General features: G+C 43.2%; 1 protein-coding gene and 1 long non-coding RNA gene across 4 annotated transcripts in view; one reads left to right on the forward strand and one right to left on the reverse strand.

The window, feature by feature from the left end:
- Window positions 1–404: 404 nt before the first annotated feature.
- Window positions 405–9,080, reverse strand: LOC308585078. 2 transcript variants are annotated; one of them, XR_014007075.1, is made up of 3 exons: window positions 8,699–9,080; window positions 3,412–3,507; window positions 405–667 (listed from the first exon to the last, which is right to left on the reverse strand). It is a non-coding gene; the product is annotated as an uncharacterized lncRNA (long non-coding RNA). The 2 variants fall into 2 exon arrangements; XR_014007074.1 differs by lacking the exon at window positions 3,412–3,507.
- Window positions 3,664–15,410, forward strand: part of LOC308585062 (putative hydrolase PNKD) — a 37,435-nt gene continuing 25,688 nt past the window's right edge. The window contains exons 1-2 of one of the 2 annotated variants that reach the window (XM_081190590.1): window positions 3,664–3,682; window positions 4,144–4,236. In XM_081190590.1, the coding sequence (XP_081046716.1) occupies window positions 4,196–4,236 (41 nt within the window). In that variant the 5' untranslated portion in view covers window positions 3,664–3,682; window positions 4,144–4,195. Of the gene's footprint in view, window positions 3,683–4,013; window positions 4,237–15,410 lie in introns of those variants that run through there. The other variant, XM_081190588.1, reaches the window with a different exon arrangement.

Below are 15,410 nucleotides of genomic sequence, written 5' to 3' on the forward strand. Positions count from 1 at the left end.
ATGGTGAGGGGAGAGAAGGAACCGAGTGATGAAACGTTTAAGGAAGCAAATGTTAAATCTATGTTTTGTCCCTCACTCATTTACAGAGATGCAGAAAGGCACCACGCTAGTTAAGGCACTGCACTGCTCTAAATATATTGTGCACAGCTTTAAAGGCAGTGTTCTAGGTGTCAGCAATGCCAAACCCTACTAGAGATCCTTAATTGTCTGATGTCTTGTGCGGCTGTCACTAAACTCTAAAACCATCTTCATGATATTGGTGTTGCCATAGAAACAGACAGGCTTCCCAAGGGGGGAGGGGAGCACAGAGTAGATTATAAGGGCGACAACAAAATAGAACCAAAGCAAATGAAGCTGAAAAATGGGATGTGAGCCGCAGATGAAGGTGATCTTGAAGAAGCATCTTTTGAGAATAAGCATAAAAGCTTGCAAGTATTTATTGGGCAAACCATTCATTAAGCCTGACTACTCCCTCCTGCTCTGTGCATATTTATTTCGACCTTGTGCATCTTCCCTGAGATATCAGCGAACAGCAGCATACGGGCGAGTCCCGCCTTTGCAGAGAGCTCTGAGCAAATGATGTCAGGATACAGTTTCCAGGAAGCAACTCAGCTCCCAGAGTTTTCTTCGTAGAAGCAAATTCTGCTCACAGTTGGCACTGGAGATTCTGCATCACAAAAAACAAATCCAACAGCATAAGTTGCATTAAAAATGAATAAAAATGGTGTGTACGCAGTTTGTTCATTCGTGGAGACAGAAACAAACTTTATTGCCACTGTACTGCTGCACCATCTGGTGGCTCCGGCTAGTACAACAGTCAAGGAATGAGGGGGATATTTCTTAATATGCCTGGAAGAATTTCTGTAATTCTGGTTCTTTTGATTTGCCATTTTCCTCAATAAGCAAACAAAGAAGTGCTTTTAGATGTGCCTGAGAGTCAATCCTACAATCAGGCAGGGTGAGATGTCCCCGTTCTGTGCTTATATTGTCTCCTTCCTCTGCCCAGCCTACTTTGTAAGAATCTGAAAGGATCTGTCTTCTATGAAAGCCTTTCCAAACCTGGCCCTCTCCACCTGATTAGGACTACACTCATCAGCTCCAGCCAGCATGACCTATTGACTGTGCAGAGTAGGGCTGATGAGAATTGCAGAAGAAACAGGTGGAGGGCACCTAGTCAGGAAGGCTGGGGTCAGTCTCTAAGCCAGTGAGCTGTGAGCCAGCAGCATGGAGATTGAGATAAATGCAAAACAGGTGAGAGATCAGCAAAGGAAGGGGGGGGGGGTAGAAACAACTGGGTACCATTAGCATAGATATTATTGGTAGTACTGAAAGACTAAGTAAGAGGAACTAATGGATAAAGATAAATAATGAAAAGGAAAAAAGATAATCCAGTGATCTCCAGGATGATGAAATAATATGAAAAATAGTATTGGATAGATAAGCATGCCACAATCATATGAATATCAAGTTCAAGATAATTGTAGCAAACCATTCAATTCTTGGCATGCTCATGGCATTTAGTGATCATTCATATATATATATATATATATATATATATATATATATATATATATGAGCTTGAATTTATACACAAACAATTCTTTAGAGGCTGAGTTCGCCTCTATGGTTATACCCAAGTGAATGAATGTGCACCTTAAAAATAAAATAAAAAGATACCGGTAAAAAACAACAATCACCCAAGGTTACTCTTCTTTCCAGAGCAATGCTCTGCCATTTCGTGAGTTTGTTTTTTTAAAAAAATAAAGTCTACTAACTGAGCTGTCCCTGTCCATAAATTGATTAATTATTGCTATGCATCAAGTACATTAAGGGCTTCCATCTGAAAGTAAATACCGTATTTTTTGCACCATAACACTCACTTTTTTCCTCCTAGAAAGTAAGAGGAAATGTCTGTGCGTGTTATGGAGGAAATGCCTACGGGTGGCATGCCTACAGATTTTCCTCCTCTAAAAACTACGTGCGTGTTATGGTCGGGTGCGTGTTATAGAGTGAAAAATACGGTATATGCTTCAATACTTGGATAGGCGGAAGTAAGTATGGCTTCGCTTGGTTATGGTAGTTGTCCTCATGGGCGTAGCCAGGATTTATGTTGGGGGGCGGGGCAGGACACCCACCTGTCATCATCCTCTGTCTGGCTCTGTCTAGCAGATTAAGAATTACCGGTAGATGTCTCAACAACAGTTGTTTTAAATTAATTTCTTTTGACTCCAAATGCTCAGAAAAATATGTCAAAATCTTTCTACAATTTCTATTTTAGTTAAGTATTTTTTATTTACTTGATTTAGGGGGGCAGCTGCCCCCCCGACTATGTCCATGGTCATCCTTACAGTAGACATGTGGCTGTAGACTACATACATTGTTTTAAATGTGCATTTTATATTTGGCTTCCTTTAGTAATGTTGTCATTTGAAATGCTTACGATAACTTTGTTGTTGTTGACTTTGCTGCTTTAAGTGTGCATTCTGTGGTTGACCTCCTTTGCAATGCTTTATTTTAAAATCTTTAAGATAATATTTTTGTTTCCTGTTAATTATGTTGCTTTGAATGTATACTTTATATTTGACTTTCTTCTGTAATGTTTTCCTCAGGATTGTTTTGTTTGATGCTTTAGCGTAGGTTGAAAACCACTTTGAGATTTTTTCCTTAAAAATATATAGCTGTATGGAAATGAAATTAATAATAATAATAACAATAATGTATGCAACAGTCTTGGGAAGGAAAGGACTTCAAAAACCTAGCTATATTTACTTTAGCGTAAATACTGTTCAGAGGGCATTACTGTTCTGCAAACGTGCACCGTGGCTCAGAATTAGTGCAATGATTAAACTCACAGGTGTTTGCAAAAACAGCAACAAATCTCTTTTTAAAAATGAAGTGGTGCAGCAGAAAGCAGTGTCCTAACAAGTGCAATCCTGTTTACTCAGAAGTAAGGTTTGTTCTATTCAATGGGCTTAACTCTCAGGTAAGTATGCATAGACTTGCAGCCTAAGTTATCAATGCATCATATTTACTGGGTAAACTCTGTTTTACATGCTCAAAAATGAGAAGGAAATTTGATGCTATTGACTCTAATCAGTAGGTGCCACAGTGCACACACTGCCTTTCGAAACTAAAACAAACACACTTGTGTGGAGTCAGGGACCTGTAGGAAAATATTACATTGCTCTTTGTGCACCAGGGAAATGCCACTGACTTCTTTACAGGGGAGGAAAGCCCCACCATTAAAGAGGCTGGGGCAGTAGGTTCAACTTGTCTTTTCAAAGATAATCAGCTGTTTTTATACGCCTTGTCTGATTTGGCTGCACTTTTCATTGTTTTATGATACAGCTGTTCTGTGTTCTTAATTGCGGGTATATTGCAGTTATCTTGGGGAAGAAGGGATTCTCCAACCTGACGTCCTCCAGTTATTGTTGGACCACAGCTTCCATCTTTCTTGGCCATTAAGCCACGCTGGCAGTGATTGGTGGGAGCAGTGGCCCAATACATCTGGAGAAAACAACAGGTTGAAAGCTGGTCAAGGCTGCACATTTATGATGTAATAGGGCAGGATTATAAAGAGACACAGGGAGAGAAAAAAGTTTACTTAATCCAGTTTCGCTGTTGTGGAAATGAACCAGATTTGTCATCATATTTTTGTGTTTTTATACTGTGATTCTTGAAGGTTGGTATATAAATTTAATAAAATTATTGTTAATACTAATACCAATGCTTTTTTTTCGGGGGGAAATGCAGGGGTACACATACCCCTAAACATACTGTGAATCTCTGTACTTTTGTCCATTTTCTGTGTTTTGTTTTGAAATCCCGATGCCTTGGGCTTCTTCATTTACCAGTGCCCTACGCGTCCCGCTAGGGTACCACCGCTGGCATTTACGGCCAGATTCCTCAGGGGGCACTGCATCCCAAGCCGCGCAGGAAGCGGCTCCGGCTCCGGGCCAGACGGCGCTCCGAAGGGGCGGGCCCGGCTGCGTGCTTGGCGCTGGAGGTGGGAGGGCTGTTTTAAAGGCAGGGGCGGGGGGCGGGTCCGATGCTTGCCGCGCTCCCTCCGCAGAGCATGGCTTGGCTGGGCTGGCTGCTGCGGATCCGAGTGCTGCTTGCAACCTTCGCCGCTTCTTCTTGCAGGGCCCTGAGCGGCGCTTTCCATCGGTGCGCGGCCAGGCAGCGCTTTCCCCGAATGCCCATGGCTCTGGCGGGTCCCCTCCTGTTCCGTATCGGGTGAGTTTGGAGACCCGGAGAGGACTCTGCGGCTGGATCCTTCTGATCCGAGGACGAGGAGATCATTTCTCTGATCCAACGGGTGCTGCAAATGGGGAAGTCTTGCCGAGGTTACTAGGGGGAGGCCTGGTGTTTTTTTAAGGGGTCCCAACGGTTGTATTGTAGCAGAAGGAGATGTCTAGAGGAAAAGTTGCATGCGGGGGGGGGGGACATCGGGTTGGGGGAATTTGTTTGCCTGCTTAGATCTTGCTTTATAATGGAGTGGGAAGAGGATCTGTTAAGATGGGGCGGGGGGAAAGAGCGGGTATGTGCGTGCGCGCGCCGCGCGCTCCTAGATATAACGATGAATTTTGCAAGTGGAATGTCAATATGATTTGGTGGCGATGTTAACGGGCAGCGAGAGTTATGCGGTTTTTAAGATAAGGCAGGTTGCTTTTGGTACGAAGGGAAGCCGGGCTGTACGGATCCGGGGCGGCGTCTGTCGGTTTGGGGGACTAGATAGAACAGTCGTGGACCAAAGTGCCATTAGCCCAGGTATAAGAGTGTAGTGTGTCAAGGAATTTCCTGTGCGATTCTGCGGGAGGTTAATGAAGAGAAGCTTTGAAGCACTAGAGTTAAAAGTCCCGTCGAGAGGCGGCGCGTATTTGCATTGGCTGTAGGAGAAGCGTGGATCGGTGCCTGCCTCTCTGGAACCCGGTAAATTAATTGGTTTTGGAAGAGAGAGATTTCAGTTGCATGCATTTCATCAGAGGAATATCTACGGAGCCTTAATATGCATGCATGCACGTGTGCACTAAGAAATCGCCCTGCAGAAATATATACTGTATTGAAATTGGTGAGAGTGCGCGGAAGGTAGATTTGAGATCTACTGGTAGATCTCTGTGATTTGCAGTAGATTGACTATAGCAGCAACAACAAAAATGTTTTTCCCACCCAAATTGGACTGCTGAAGTGAAGAAAGCTAGCCAGGGGTGGACTTTGTGTGTGAAAGGACTGTGAACAGAGTTCACTTCTGGAACAGAAAACAAATGCTTTGGCTGAGAATGTTCTCTGAGGGGCCTTTTTAATTCTAATGGGGCAGATCCAAATGTGCACATGCAATGCACATTTAAATAGCATGACTTCCCTCAAGGAATTCTGGGAACTTTAGTAAAGGGTGTTGAAAGCTGTTGAGAACTGTAGCTTTGTGATGGGGCAACTATAGTTTCCAATATTCTTTGGAGGGAATAATGTGCTGCAAATGTGCACTGTATGTACTTTAAACGTGTACTGTAGATCTCCCTAAGGTATATCTTTTGCACCTGGGTTTAGCAGGTAAATCTTGGAGCACTATTTAAAAAGCAGAGCCTTACTTAGTGACGCCAGGGGTTGAACTTTGCTTCAGGATGAGAACAGAAATCGTGCTCCGGCGGCGCGGCAGCAGCAGGAGGCCCCATTAGCTAAAGTGGTGCTTCAGGTTAAGAAGAGTTTCAGGTTAAGAACGGACCTCCGGAACGAATTAAGTACTTAACCTGAGGTACCACTGTAAACAATGATCTGACTTTTAGAAGACATCTGAAGTCAGCCCTGTTTAGGGATGTTTTTAATGATTGATGTTTTATCGCTTTGTTATTATTATGAATAATATTCTGTTGGGAGCTGCCCAGAGTGACTGGGGTATAAATCATAAATTATTATTATTATTATTATTATTATTATTATTATTCTGGATTATTGCTAATATGAGCTGACATCCCCTCCTTTCTGCTACATTGGCAATAAACTTTTTTTTTTAATGGAACAATAAGTAGTTTGGATAACTGGTTTTCAGGGATTACATCTAAGATTACTTTGGGGGTGGACAGAAGCAGTTGCATCTATGCATGTTGGGGATTGGGGAACAGCCGTAGCTCAGTGGTAGAGCATCTGCTTTTCATTCAGAAGCTCTTAGGTTCAATCCCTGGTAGCTCCAGGTAGGTCTGGGGTTGTCCCCCCATCTAAAACCCAGGAGAGCTGCTGGCAGTCGTCGTAAACAAAATTGAGCTAGATGGGTCAGTGGTCCAACTTGGAATGGCACCTTCCTCGATTCCCAAAGAATGTCTGAGTTCTGCGAAGCTCTGATCACTTACCTTTAGCTTGCTACAGAACACTTAATGGACCGTGAAGTTTTTCTTTTGTTCCTCATCCTAGTAGATAAAAATGAACAGAGCCTTCCACTGCCACAGCTGCATTTTGCCTGCTTTTCTTGGGAATGGTCAGCTGTTTGCAACATCTGACATGTGCATGATATCCAGAAAGCTCCCTGCTGTTCACAAGAGAATGACAGTGGCTGTAGCTTTCTGGGCCCATACAATGTTTGACATGAATGCATATCCTGCACCTTCTGGAGATTCCCATTCATTCGCTATTGGAAATGCTCTGCCTGTGTGTGTGTGTGTGTGTGTGTGTGTGTGTATTCATTCTTTACAAATCTTTCCATGCTGCCGAATATGGAATTATAGAATGGGCCAGAAACTGCAGTCTGTAGGAAGAGAAAGGGTGAGGGGTGATGGTGAGGAAGTGGCACATTAACCAGAAAGGTAGGAAGGGAGAGCCCAGAGGCAGAAGGAAAGACTCTTTAGGTTGCTTGATGAAAAGAACCATGTGCTTTTAGAAACAGAAAGAAAAAAAGCCTTGCAACATCCACCATGTGAGATGACTATAACACAGGAAAAAGAGGCTTTCCTTTTTCTTATATCCAATAGTAGGTCTTCCAAGTCCTACACTGCTTAGATATGCTGGCTGAGTCCCCCTCTCTTCACAATTTTTTAATGCACACCAGGGATGGAGAACCTGGCTCCTTCTGATTGTTGTTGGACTCCCAACTCCCAGCATGGCGACGTTCAAGGGATGACAGATGTTGTCCAGCAATATGTGGAGGCCACAGGTTCTTCATCCCTGATGTAAAAAGGTAAAGGTAAAGGTACCCCTGTCCGTACGGGCCAGTCTTGACAGACTCTAGGGTTGTGCGCTCATCTCACTCTAGAGGCTGGGAGCCAGCGCTGTCCGCAGACACTTCCGGGTCACGTGGCCAGCGTGACGAAGCTACTCTGGCGAGCCAGAGCCGCACACGGAAACGCTGTTTACCTTCCCGCTAGTAAGCGGTCCCTATTTATCTACTTGCACCTGAGGGTGCTATCGAACTGCTATGTTGGCAGGCGCTGGGACCGAGCAACGGGAGCGCACCCTGCCGCGGGGATTCGAACCATACGATCGGCAAGTCCTAGGCGCTGAGGTTTTACTTGGTGCTAAAAGGTTCTTGCACAGTGAGCAGTGGCATAGCAAGGTCAGGTGGTACCCGGTGCAGAAAATTTCTTGCCACAACCCCCCCCCCCCCGAAATTATTAAAAGAAGGAAAAATAAGATACTTGAGGATCGTGGCAAGCAAGCAGCAGAGTCTTAGAGCCATGCAGAATTCTTTTAAGATATCTGACATATTTTTTAACTGAGCCAAAGGCTGTTGGCCCATCCATCTCAATGGTGTCTACAGCTGGCAGCTGCTACCCAGTGTTTCAGATGGGGGTGCTTCCACACCCTGCTTGGTAGAGTCTGGGATTGGTGTCAGGGGCTGTTTGCATGCAATGCATGTGCTCTGCCACTGAACAACAGCCCTTCCCCTTAGATACTTCCTCATCCATATCCAAATTTGGCACCCTCTCAAAGGAGATGATTTTACTAAAAGTGTTTGAGGGGTTGGTGATGTGTGACTCGGTAGTAACGGAACAGAGGTCAGCCCTGGAACATGTAAGGAAAAGGCGTTGTGAATATGAGAATGCCATCGGCTGAATGGGGATGGCAGAATGCTTCTGGAAAGAAGATTTAATTCCAGGCAAGCACTTTCTCGCTTCTGGCTTCCTACCTCCTCCTGTACTGATTCAAGTAAATGTGAAGTACCTTTTGTGAACCAGAAAAAAGATGCTATCATTAAGGGACACTTGAATTGTGCTGACACATGCATGTCTCACAGAACTGATGCACCTAATTCTTTGTTGTTGCATCAAAACTCTGAAGCTAGCTGCTAAATGTTATTGTGAAGGCTTTGTTAAAATCCTGGACCTGTAATCAAAATATCTCGTACAAACATAGGAAACTGCCTTACACAGAGTCGGACCAGAAGTGCATTTTGCTCAGTATTGCCTACACAGACACGCAGCAGCTCTCCAGGGTTTCTGACAGGAAGCCTATCCCAGCCCTTCTTGGAATGAACTTCTGTACGTGCAAAGTAGATGTTCTACCACTGAGCTGTGGCTCTTCCCTTTTCACAATAAGGTACCATTTTTGTGTGCAAGTAGCAGGTACTTCAGAAAATAAATAAATCCACAGGCATCTAGAAATGTAATGCTCTGCCCGGGTGATCAGTTATCAGAAGTATAAGTGAGATCTGCAACAAAATGTTGCGGTATGGGGTGGTGGTGTTTAGGTTTCCATTCACTTCATTCCTCACCTGCAAATTTGTACTTATGCAAATCTTGAGGTTCCTCCAAGCTGGATGATGCCTTTCTCTCTTTTGTGTGGGTGGTTTTGGCTGCCTAAGCAATTATACCCTCAGCTTTCACATCATAATAGTAGGAATGATGCATATATCACTTTTCCTTTGACCACTTCATGGTATCTTAGTAATCTTTATGATGCTATAAGGCAGGGCAATGTTATTAATACTCGTACTATAAGTATTAAGGGGAGCTTAAGACTGTGATGGACTTATCTTGGCATTCTTCCAACAAAAACTTACATTTTGGGTGGTGAGGGGATCACTGGAGCCAGAGTAAGTGGTAATGTGTATGCAACCTTGATTTTATTTAAAAATAAAAACCCAATCTGTTGCATTCCAGAGACAGAGCATACGTAAACCCCTTGGAAGAAGGTTTGCTCCCAGGCAGTATAGGATTGTAGTAAAAAAGAGAAGGTCACATGATTATGAATATTTCATTAGATTTAACTCAAAAGTTTGCATTAAAGTTAGCTAGACTTGCATCATCTTTTGCTTCCTTGATGAAATTGTGCACAACCCTGCTAATGAATTTCTCAAATGCAATGCTTTCATTTTCAGCCAAATCTTGAATGCCTGGCAGTTCTAGTTCTTCATTTCATATACTAATTAGTTTATTCACATGATCAGGCAGAAGGCATGACCTTTCAGAACATAGCATTCTATTCAGCGATGACAAAGAGTGCTGAACTATATGGTGCTTGTGTTGGGAAATTGCCAGATAAGAAGTCCTACTTGGTTCATTCCGGGAAACACAGCACTAAGACAGAGTCAGAATGTTCCCCAAACTGGAAAAAAAAGACACCGCTGTATCTGACAGATGGATTTGGGAATCTCCTGCTGCTGTAAAGAGATGCCAACTGGAAAGCCTTGGCCTTGCACGTTAATGCAATGAATTATATGGAGTGGCAGGACAGGTTGTGCCTGCCTGCTCTTAAAGGAGGGTGTGTGCACATGTGGCCCTAGGGACATTCACACAGGCCTACAAACTGACTTCTTCAGTACTGGGGATCAGTGTAATAAAGCCTGGCCTTGAGCCACTATAATAGATGCCTGCTCATTTCTGAACCTGCCCAGCAGCTGAGATAATCACCAGTGAACCTACTTGGGATGCCCCTTACTTTAGAGAGAACCAGTGGTGTAGTGGTCCAGGAGGGTTGCATAGGGCCAAAGACCTATTACTGTTTCTGCAGCAGAGTCCCTGCCTCCATCACCCTATCAGCATGATAGGAGAGAAGATATTGGAGCACGCCAAATCATTTCCCAAGCATAGGCACAGAAAATAGTAGATCTAGCTGATCATGGAGACTTGCGTGCCATTGCTTGTTACGGTGCTTGTTTATTACGATTGTACAATGAGAAGATCATTGTATAATCTTTCAGGGTTGTGACTGTCATAAAGGGACCCTGTGGTTCTGTCACTAAACTACTAGAGGAAAGACTTTTGTCACTGTCCCCTTACTTGTAGAACTTCCTCCAAGAGGAGATCTCCTTGCCATTTTTGTTTAAGAACCAGGTGAGGCCTATCTTGTTTATTGGGGCTTTTGCTGAATTAAATTGTTCTTGTTGAACTTTTACTTCTGGTTTTTCTTTTGGGCTAGGGTTGGTCAGCCAACTGCTGAGTCACTGCTCCTTTTATTGGTCTCTTTGTCTTCTGGCATGCTTTTGGAATTCACCTCTTGCTTGATTTATTTCTTTTTGATTATACTGGTGTTGTTAGGAGGCTTTATTAAGCTGCCTTGGATGCCAGCTTAGGGCAGTAAAAGTGGTATACAATTCCTCTCCACCCCAGTAAATCAGTCATTCAACAGGTGACTATTTACACAAGCATGTTCTTGATTGCGGCCAAATAATGAGCTGTCATTTGATTGGTGACTCAAGCCTACTTAATTTAATTATAAATATGCTGCATGATGGGAAAGCATAGAAGTACTCTAGGCACCTGGTATTATCTGAGCAGGCTTGGGATGAAGATGTTGCTATACACTTCACAACAGTGAGAAGTCCTAGGAATGACACCCCGGACGAAAGAAGTTTCCCCAAGCAGTTTTATCAAGAAGCACTGGGTTAAGCGTTCCTCAAAAAGCCTTAGGAACCATTTTTTATTTGTATGGTTGCTTTTCCTTTCTTCGTTTTCCTCTTTAGCAAAGTTTCCCCAATCATGTTTATGCCACAGAAGAAAATAGACAGGTATTTGCATGTTTTCTGCTGTGGAGCAGATTGCAACTTGTGGGGGATGAGGGTGGCTGGGGAATTTAGACTGGAGAAAATCAGTGTTCTGGGATGGAGTGTTAAATCCCACTTAGAATCATAGAATAGAATCATAGAGTTGGAAGAGACCACAAGGGCCATCGAGTCCAACCCCCTGCCAAGCAGGAAACACCATCAGAGCACTCCTGACATATGCTTGTCAAGCCTCTGCTTAAAGACCTCCAAAGAAGGAGACTCCACCACACTCCTTGGCAGCAAATTCCACTGTAGAACAGCTCTTACTGTCAGGAAGTTCTTCCTAATGTTTAGGTGGAATCTTCTTTCTTGTAGTTTGGATCCATTGCTCCGTGTCCGCTTCTCTGGAGCAGCAGAAAACAACCTTTCTCCCTCCTCTATGTGACATCCTTTTATATATTTGAACACGGCTATCATATCACCCCTTAACCTCCTCTTCTCCAGGCTAAACATGCCCAGCTCCCTTAGCCGTTCCTCATAAGGCAATACAATTTGGGTAGGGTAGCCAGATTTGAGAGGACGGTTCCTATCCCTTTGTGTGTAGTAGAGGAAATGTAAGCACATTGTAGCTTCTACACCTGCTGAAATTTCCCTCTTCTATAGAACTCTTAAAAGTGCAGAAGTCCTGTCCTCTCTTTTCTCCCCTTACTCTGGCCATTCAAAATATTTGCAGCCCTCTGGGTGCTTTTAGGTTACAATTAAAACAGCCAGGGATCCAACTGCAGATGGTTTGTGTGCTTGTTTCAGTCCTGACAAAGCCCTGGAAATCAGTCTTTCCTTGTAGTTGATAACATTCTGGATTTTGCAACTCTGCTCCATAGCATAGTTTATTTAATCTGAACCACCAATGCTCTGCTTTGCAAATACTGTATCTTGTTGTCTGCAGCTATTATACTAGGGGGCCCAACTACTTGTTGCAAATGCTTCTGATGAAGCACCCTGACTGAGTACTTTAATCTGAAGCAGCCTTAGGAAATTATAGTTTTAAGAAGTGGTGTGACAGTACAGTACCCTAAGGTACTTTTCTTCTGTGGGATTCCAGATGTGAATTTATTTACAAGGCTAAATCACATGGCTAAGCTTCAACAAACACAAGGAGGCAGGTGTTAGGCATCTTACAATATATTCATACACTCCTGGATGCACAATTTGCAGCCCAGTCTGAAATCTGTTTACCAAAAGTAAGACTGACTGGGTTCCTTCCAGCTTTCCTTATAGAACGTATACTTAGGATGTCACTTTTACTTCTGCAGTTTTTGTTTTATTTTAATGTGAACTTTTCACTTTTAATTGGTGCAGCAGAAAGTCTAAAAATCTATAGATGAAGCAAACATAGAAAAAGCCTGGGGTAAGTTTTCTCGGGGGTTTCCAGACTGTCACAATTTTTGGTTGAGATTCAGTCAACATACCAGCTAATTAGGATTGTGCAATTACAGTTGATAGGAAGGTCTTGCACAACAAATCGGCTTCCCCAAAAGATCTAACTTCCTGCAATAAGGCATGTGGCGAGAAAATTCCCTGGAAAGCGTGGGATAGCACTGATTTTGACACACCACCATATAACCTCCCCACAAACAAATCATGAGGGACGCTCACTATAATAGCCAACATTGCATAAAACCTCCCTGCATAAAAACAGGGTGACTGTTCAGTGAACACTTCATTCAGAAGCACCCCAAGTTGCCCGAAAGGCACCGTTTCTATAAAACATTGCTGCAGGAAGGAAAGGCATCCAGTCTGCATGTTTTGCTTGTGCCTCCATGACCTGAAAAACTGAATTGTCTGAACAAGCCTCCTCAGCAGGCCATTGTGTATCTCCCCTGCCTTTACCCTCCCTGGCCTCCTAGTTCTCTCTTCCACTCTTCCCCTTCTCCCTTTCCATGATTAAAGCCTGAAATAATATTAGTAGTGTGGACTCTTGAGTCTTTGAAGTTAGGCACAGTGAGTGCCTTGGGCTGTGTAAATAACTCTGAATCAAAAACTTGAGCCTCTGACATTTAAGTCCTTGGAAATAGGGCTTAGCTCTGGGGTGTATGAAGTAAGGATAACTTTTGAGCATGTATACAGTGCTTTCCTCCCCGCCTCACAACCATAGCTACTATGGTATAGTAGTGGACAGAATGGTCAACTGAAGCTTCATACAGATTACCACTTACTCTGGCTCCAGTGTGCTTCCACTGCTGTTGTTTGAAGCCAGGTACACATTATGTTAGCCATAGCCACAAGCCTTAAGTATCCTGTAGTTTCTGCTCCTGTCTGATGCACTGTGGTGTGTTTTAAGCTGCTAATGTGTACTTAGCCTTAGATCACAGGGAGAGGGGCAGGGTCAAAAAGCTGATTTTGGGCTCTCCATATCTCAGGATCCTGTGCTCACACAGGGTTGTTTGAAGGATGGCTAACCTTTGCCTCTTCCTGATGTTGTTGGACCACAACTCAGACTTTCCAAACCACTGGCACGCTGGCTGGGGCTGATGAGAGCTGGCGTCCGAAACATGTGGAGGAAACAGCTTGCCTGTTTTCAACTTAATAAAAGGGCTAGGGGGAAGACTATATGTACTGCCGTATTCAGTGTTGCAACCACCACCTCCTCAACTTGTCCTTCGAGGAAGCGCAGGATTAAAGGGGGGGGGTAGGGCAGGGAGAATTATATGCTGCCTTGTAACTCAGTTGACAGGGTAGATTGCAAGAAGAAGAAGAAGAAGAAGAAGAAGAAGAAGAAGAAGAAGAAGAAAACACATCGAAATACAGTAAAGCAGATCCTTAATAACACATAAAAGCAGTATAAAAACGATGTCAAACATTAAACAAATTAGACCTGGAGCACATAAAAGGGTCTTGGGGGGGGGGGAATGTACTTTTAATGTGCCTCAAAGTGTGTACACTTAAGAGCTCCTTCCTTCAGTAATATAGAACCAACACTTGAACCGCTTGCAGCATCACTTACTCTGGAATTTACGCACTGGTGAGACCTTGGACTGCTAGCCGTCTTTCTCTAAAAAAAACAAAACTCCAAAACATTAGAAAGCATATTTCGGTGTGTCTTGTTGCCAAGGTACCCAGCTTGCGTTGTTGGTTGTCTGCCAGGCTGCTGGAATTTCATCTAATGCTTTTAAATGCTTAACGTGGAGGGACTTTGCTCCTTCTGACTCGTCTTTCTCTAAAGTCAATAAGGTGTTGGGGGGGGGGGGGAGAGAATGAGCCTTTTGATCCTAATCTTCTCTGTGTTTGGACTTTTGGAGGTGCAGTGCTAAGACCTCAGGCAGTGAGGGGGAAATAGAGTGGAACAAAACATTCTCCCTAGTGTGCTAGAAACATTTCCAGGGGCCAATTTTGATTTGTGCTCTGTGCAGGACAGTCGGGCTGAAGAAAGATAAGCCCAAGCTTGTCATCAGTGCAGTTTCCAGGCCGGATGGTTTGAAGCTGCAGTGTTGGCTGATCAAGATGCTGACTGTGTTGCTGTCGCCTGCTTAATTGCTGTCAAATGCCATTGCACTGCAGTGAACAGGCTCCTTGAGGGTGGCTATTGCTGGCAGTTCTCGGGTGCTGCATTATTCTTTATTATTATTGAATCGAGGGGGGAGGGAGATTACAGTTCTTATGCTATGTTATACAAAAATATACGCTAATCAAACAAAAATGCTAAATAATAACAAAAGAGATATTACACCTAAGTGACTTCCCTCCCCCACTACTCTACATTCTTTATTCTTTAACATCTTATTGACATTGCGTCTTATACATCTTATCCTTGATATTCCTAGTATATTAATTTTATTTATTTCTACTTTACATACTATGCATATCAACATGTTATCCTTAGAGCAGTGTTTTTTCATATAATCCTCAAAACATTGCCATTCCGACTTTAGTTTCTGATTTGTCTGATGTCTTATGGCTGCTGTTAACTTCGCCATTTCTATAAATTCACATAATTTACATATCCAGTCTTCCTTTGTGGGGATACTATCTCCTTCCCAATTTTTTCCAAGTAATAGTCTGGCTGCGGCTGTGGCATATAAAAATAGTATTTTCTTATCCTGTGGGATATCCTTTCCTACAATACCCAATAAGTACGCCTCTGGCTTCTTTTCTATAGAGTGTTTTAAACATCTTTTTAAACTCTTCATGAATACATCCCCAGAATATTTTGACTTTTTCACAGCCCTACCGTACATGAATCATAGACCCCTCCATGTTATTACATTTCCAACATAAATTGGATTTTAACTTACATATCTTGGCGAGTTTGGAAGGCGTCATGTACCACCTATAAAACATTTTCATTAGTTTTTCTTTAATGGTATAACAGGCGGTAACCTAATATCCGACCTCAAGAGCCTTTCCCACTGATCTGTCTGTATTGTATGGCCAGTGTCTTGGGCCCATTTGACTATTACTTCTTTTATTTCTTCTTTTAGGTCCTATCCCAATATCAAATCAT

Source organism: Podarcis bocagei (genome assembly GCF_964188305.1).
Source record: "Podarcis bocagei genome assembly, chromosome: 1".
In the NCBI taxonomy this organism is placed as follows: domain Eukaryota; kingdom Metazoa; phylum Chordata; class Lepidosauria; order Squamata; family Lacertidae; genus Podarcis; species Podarcis bocagei.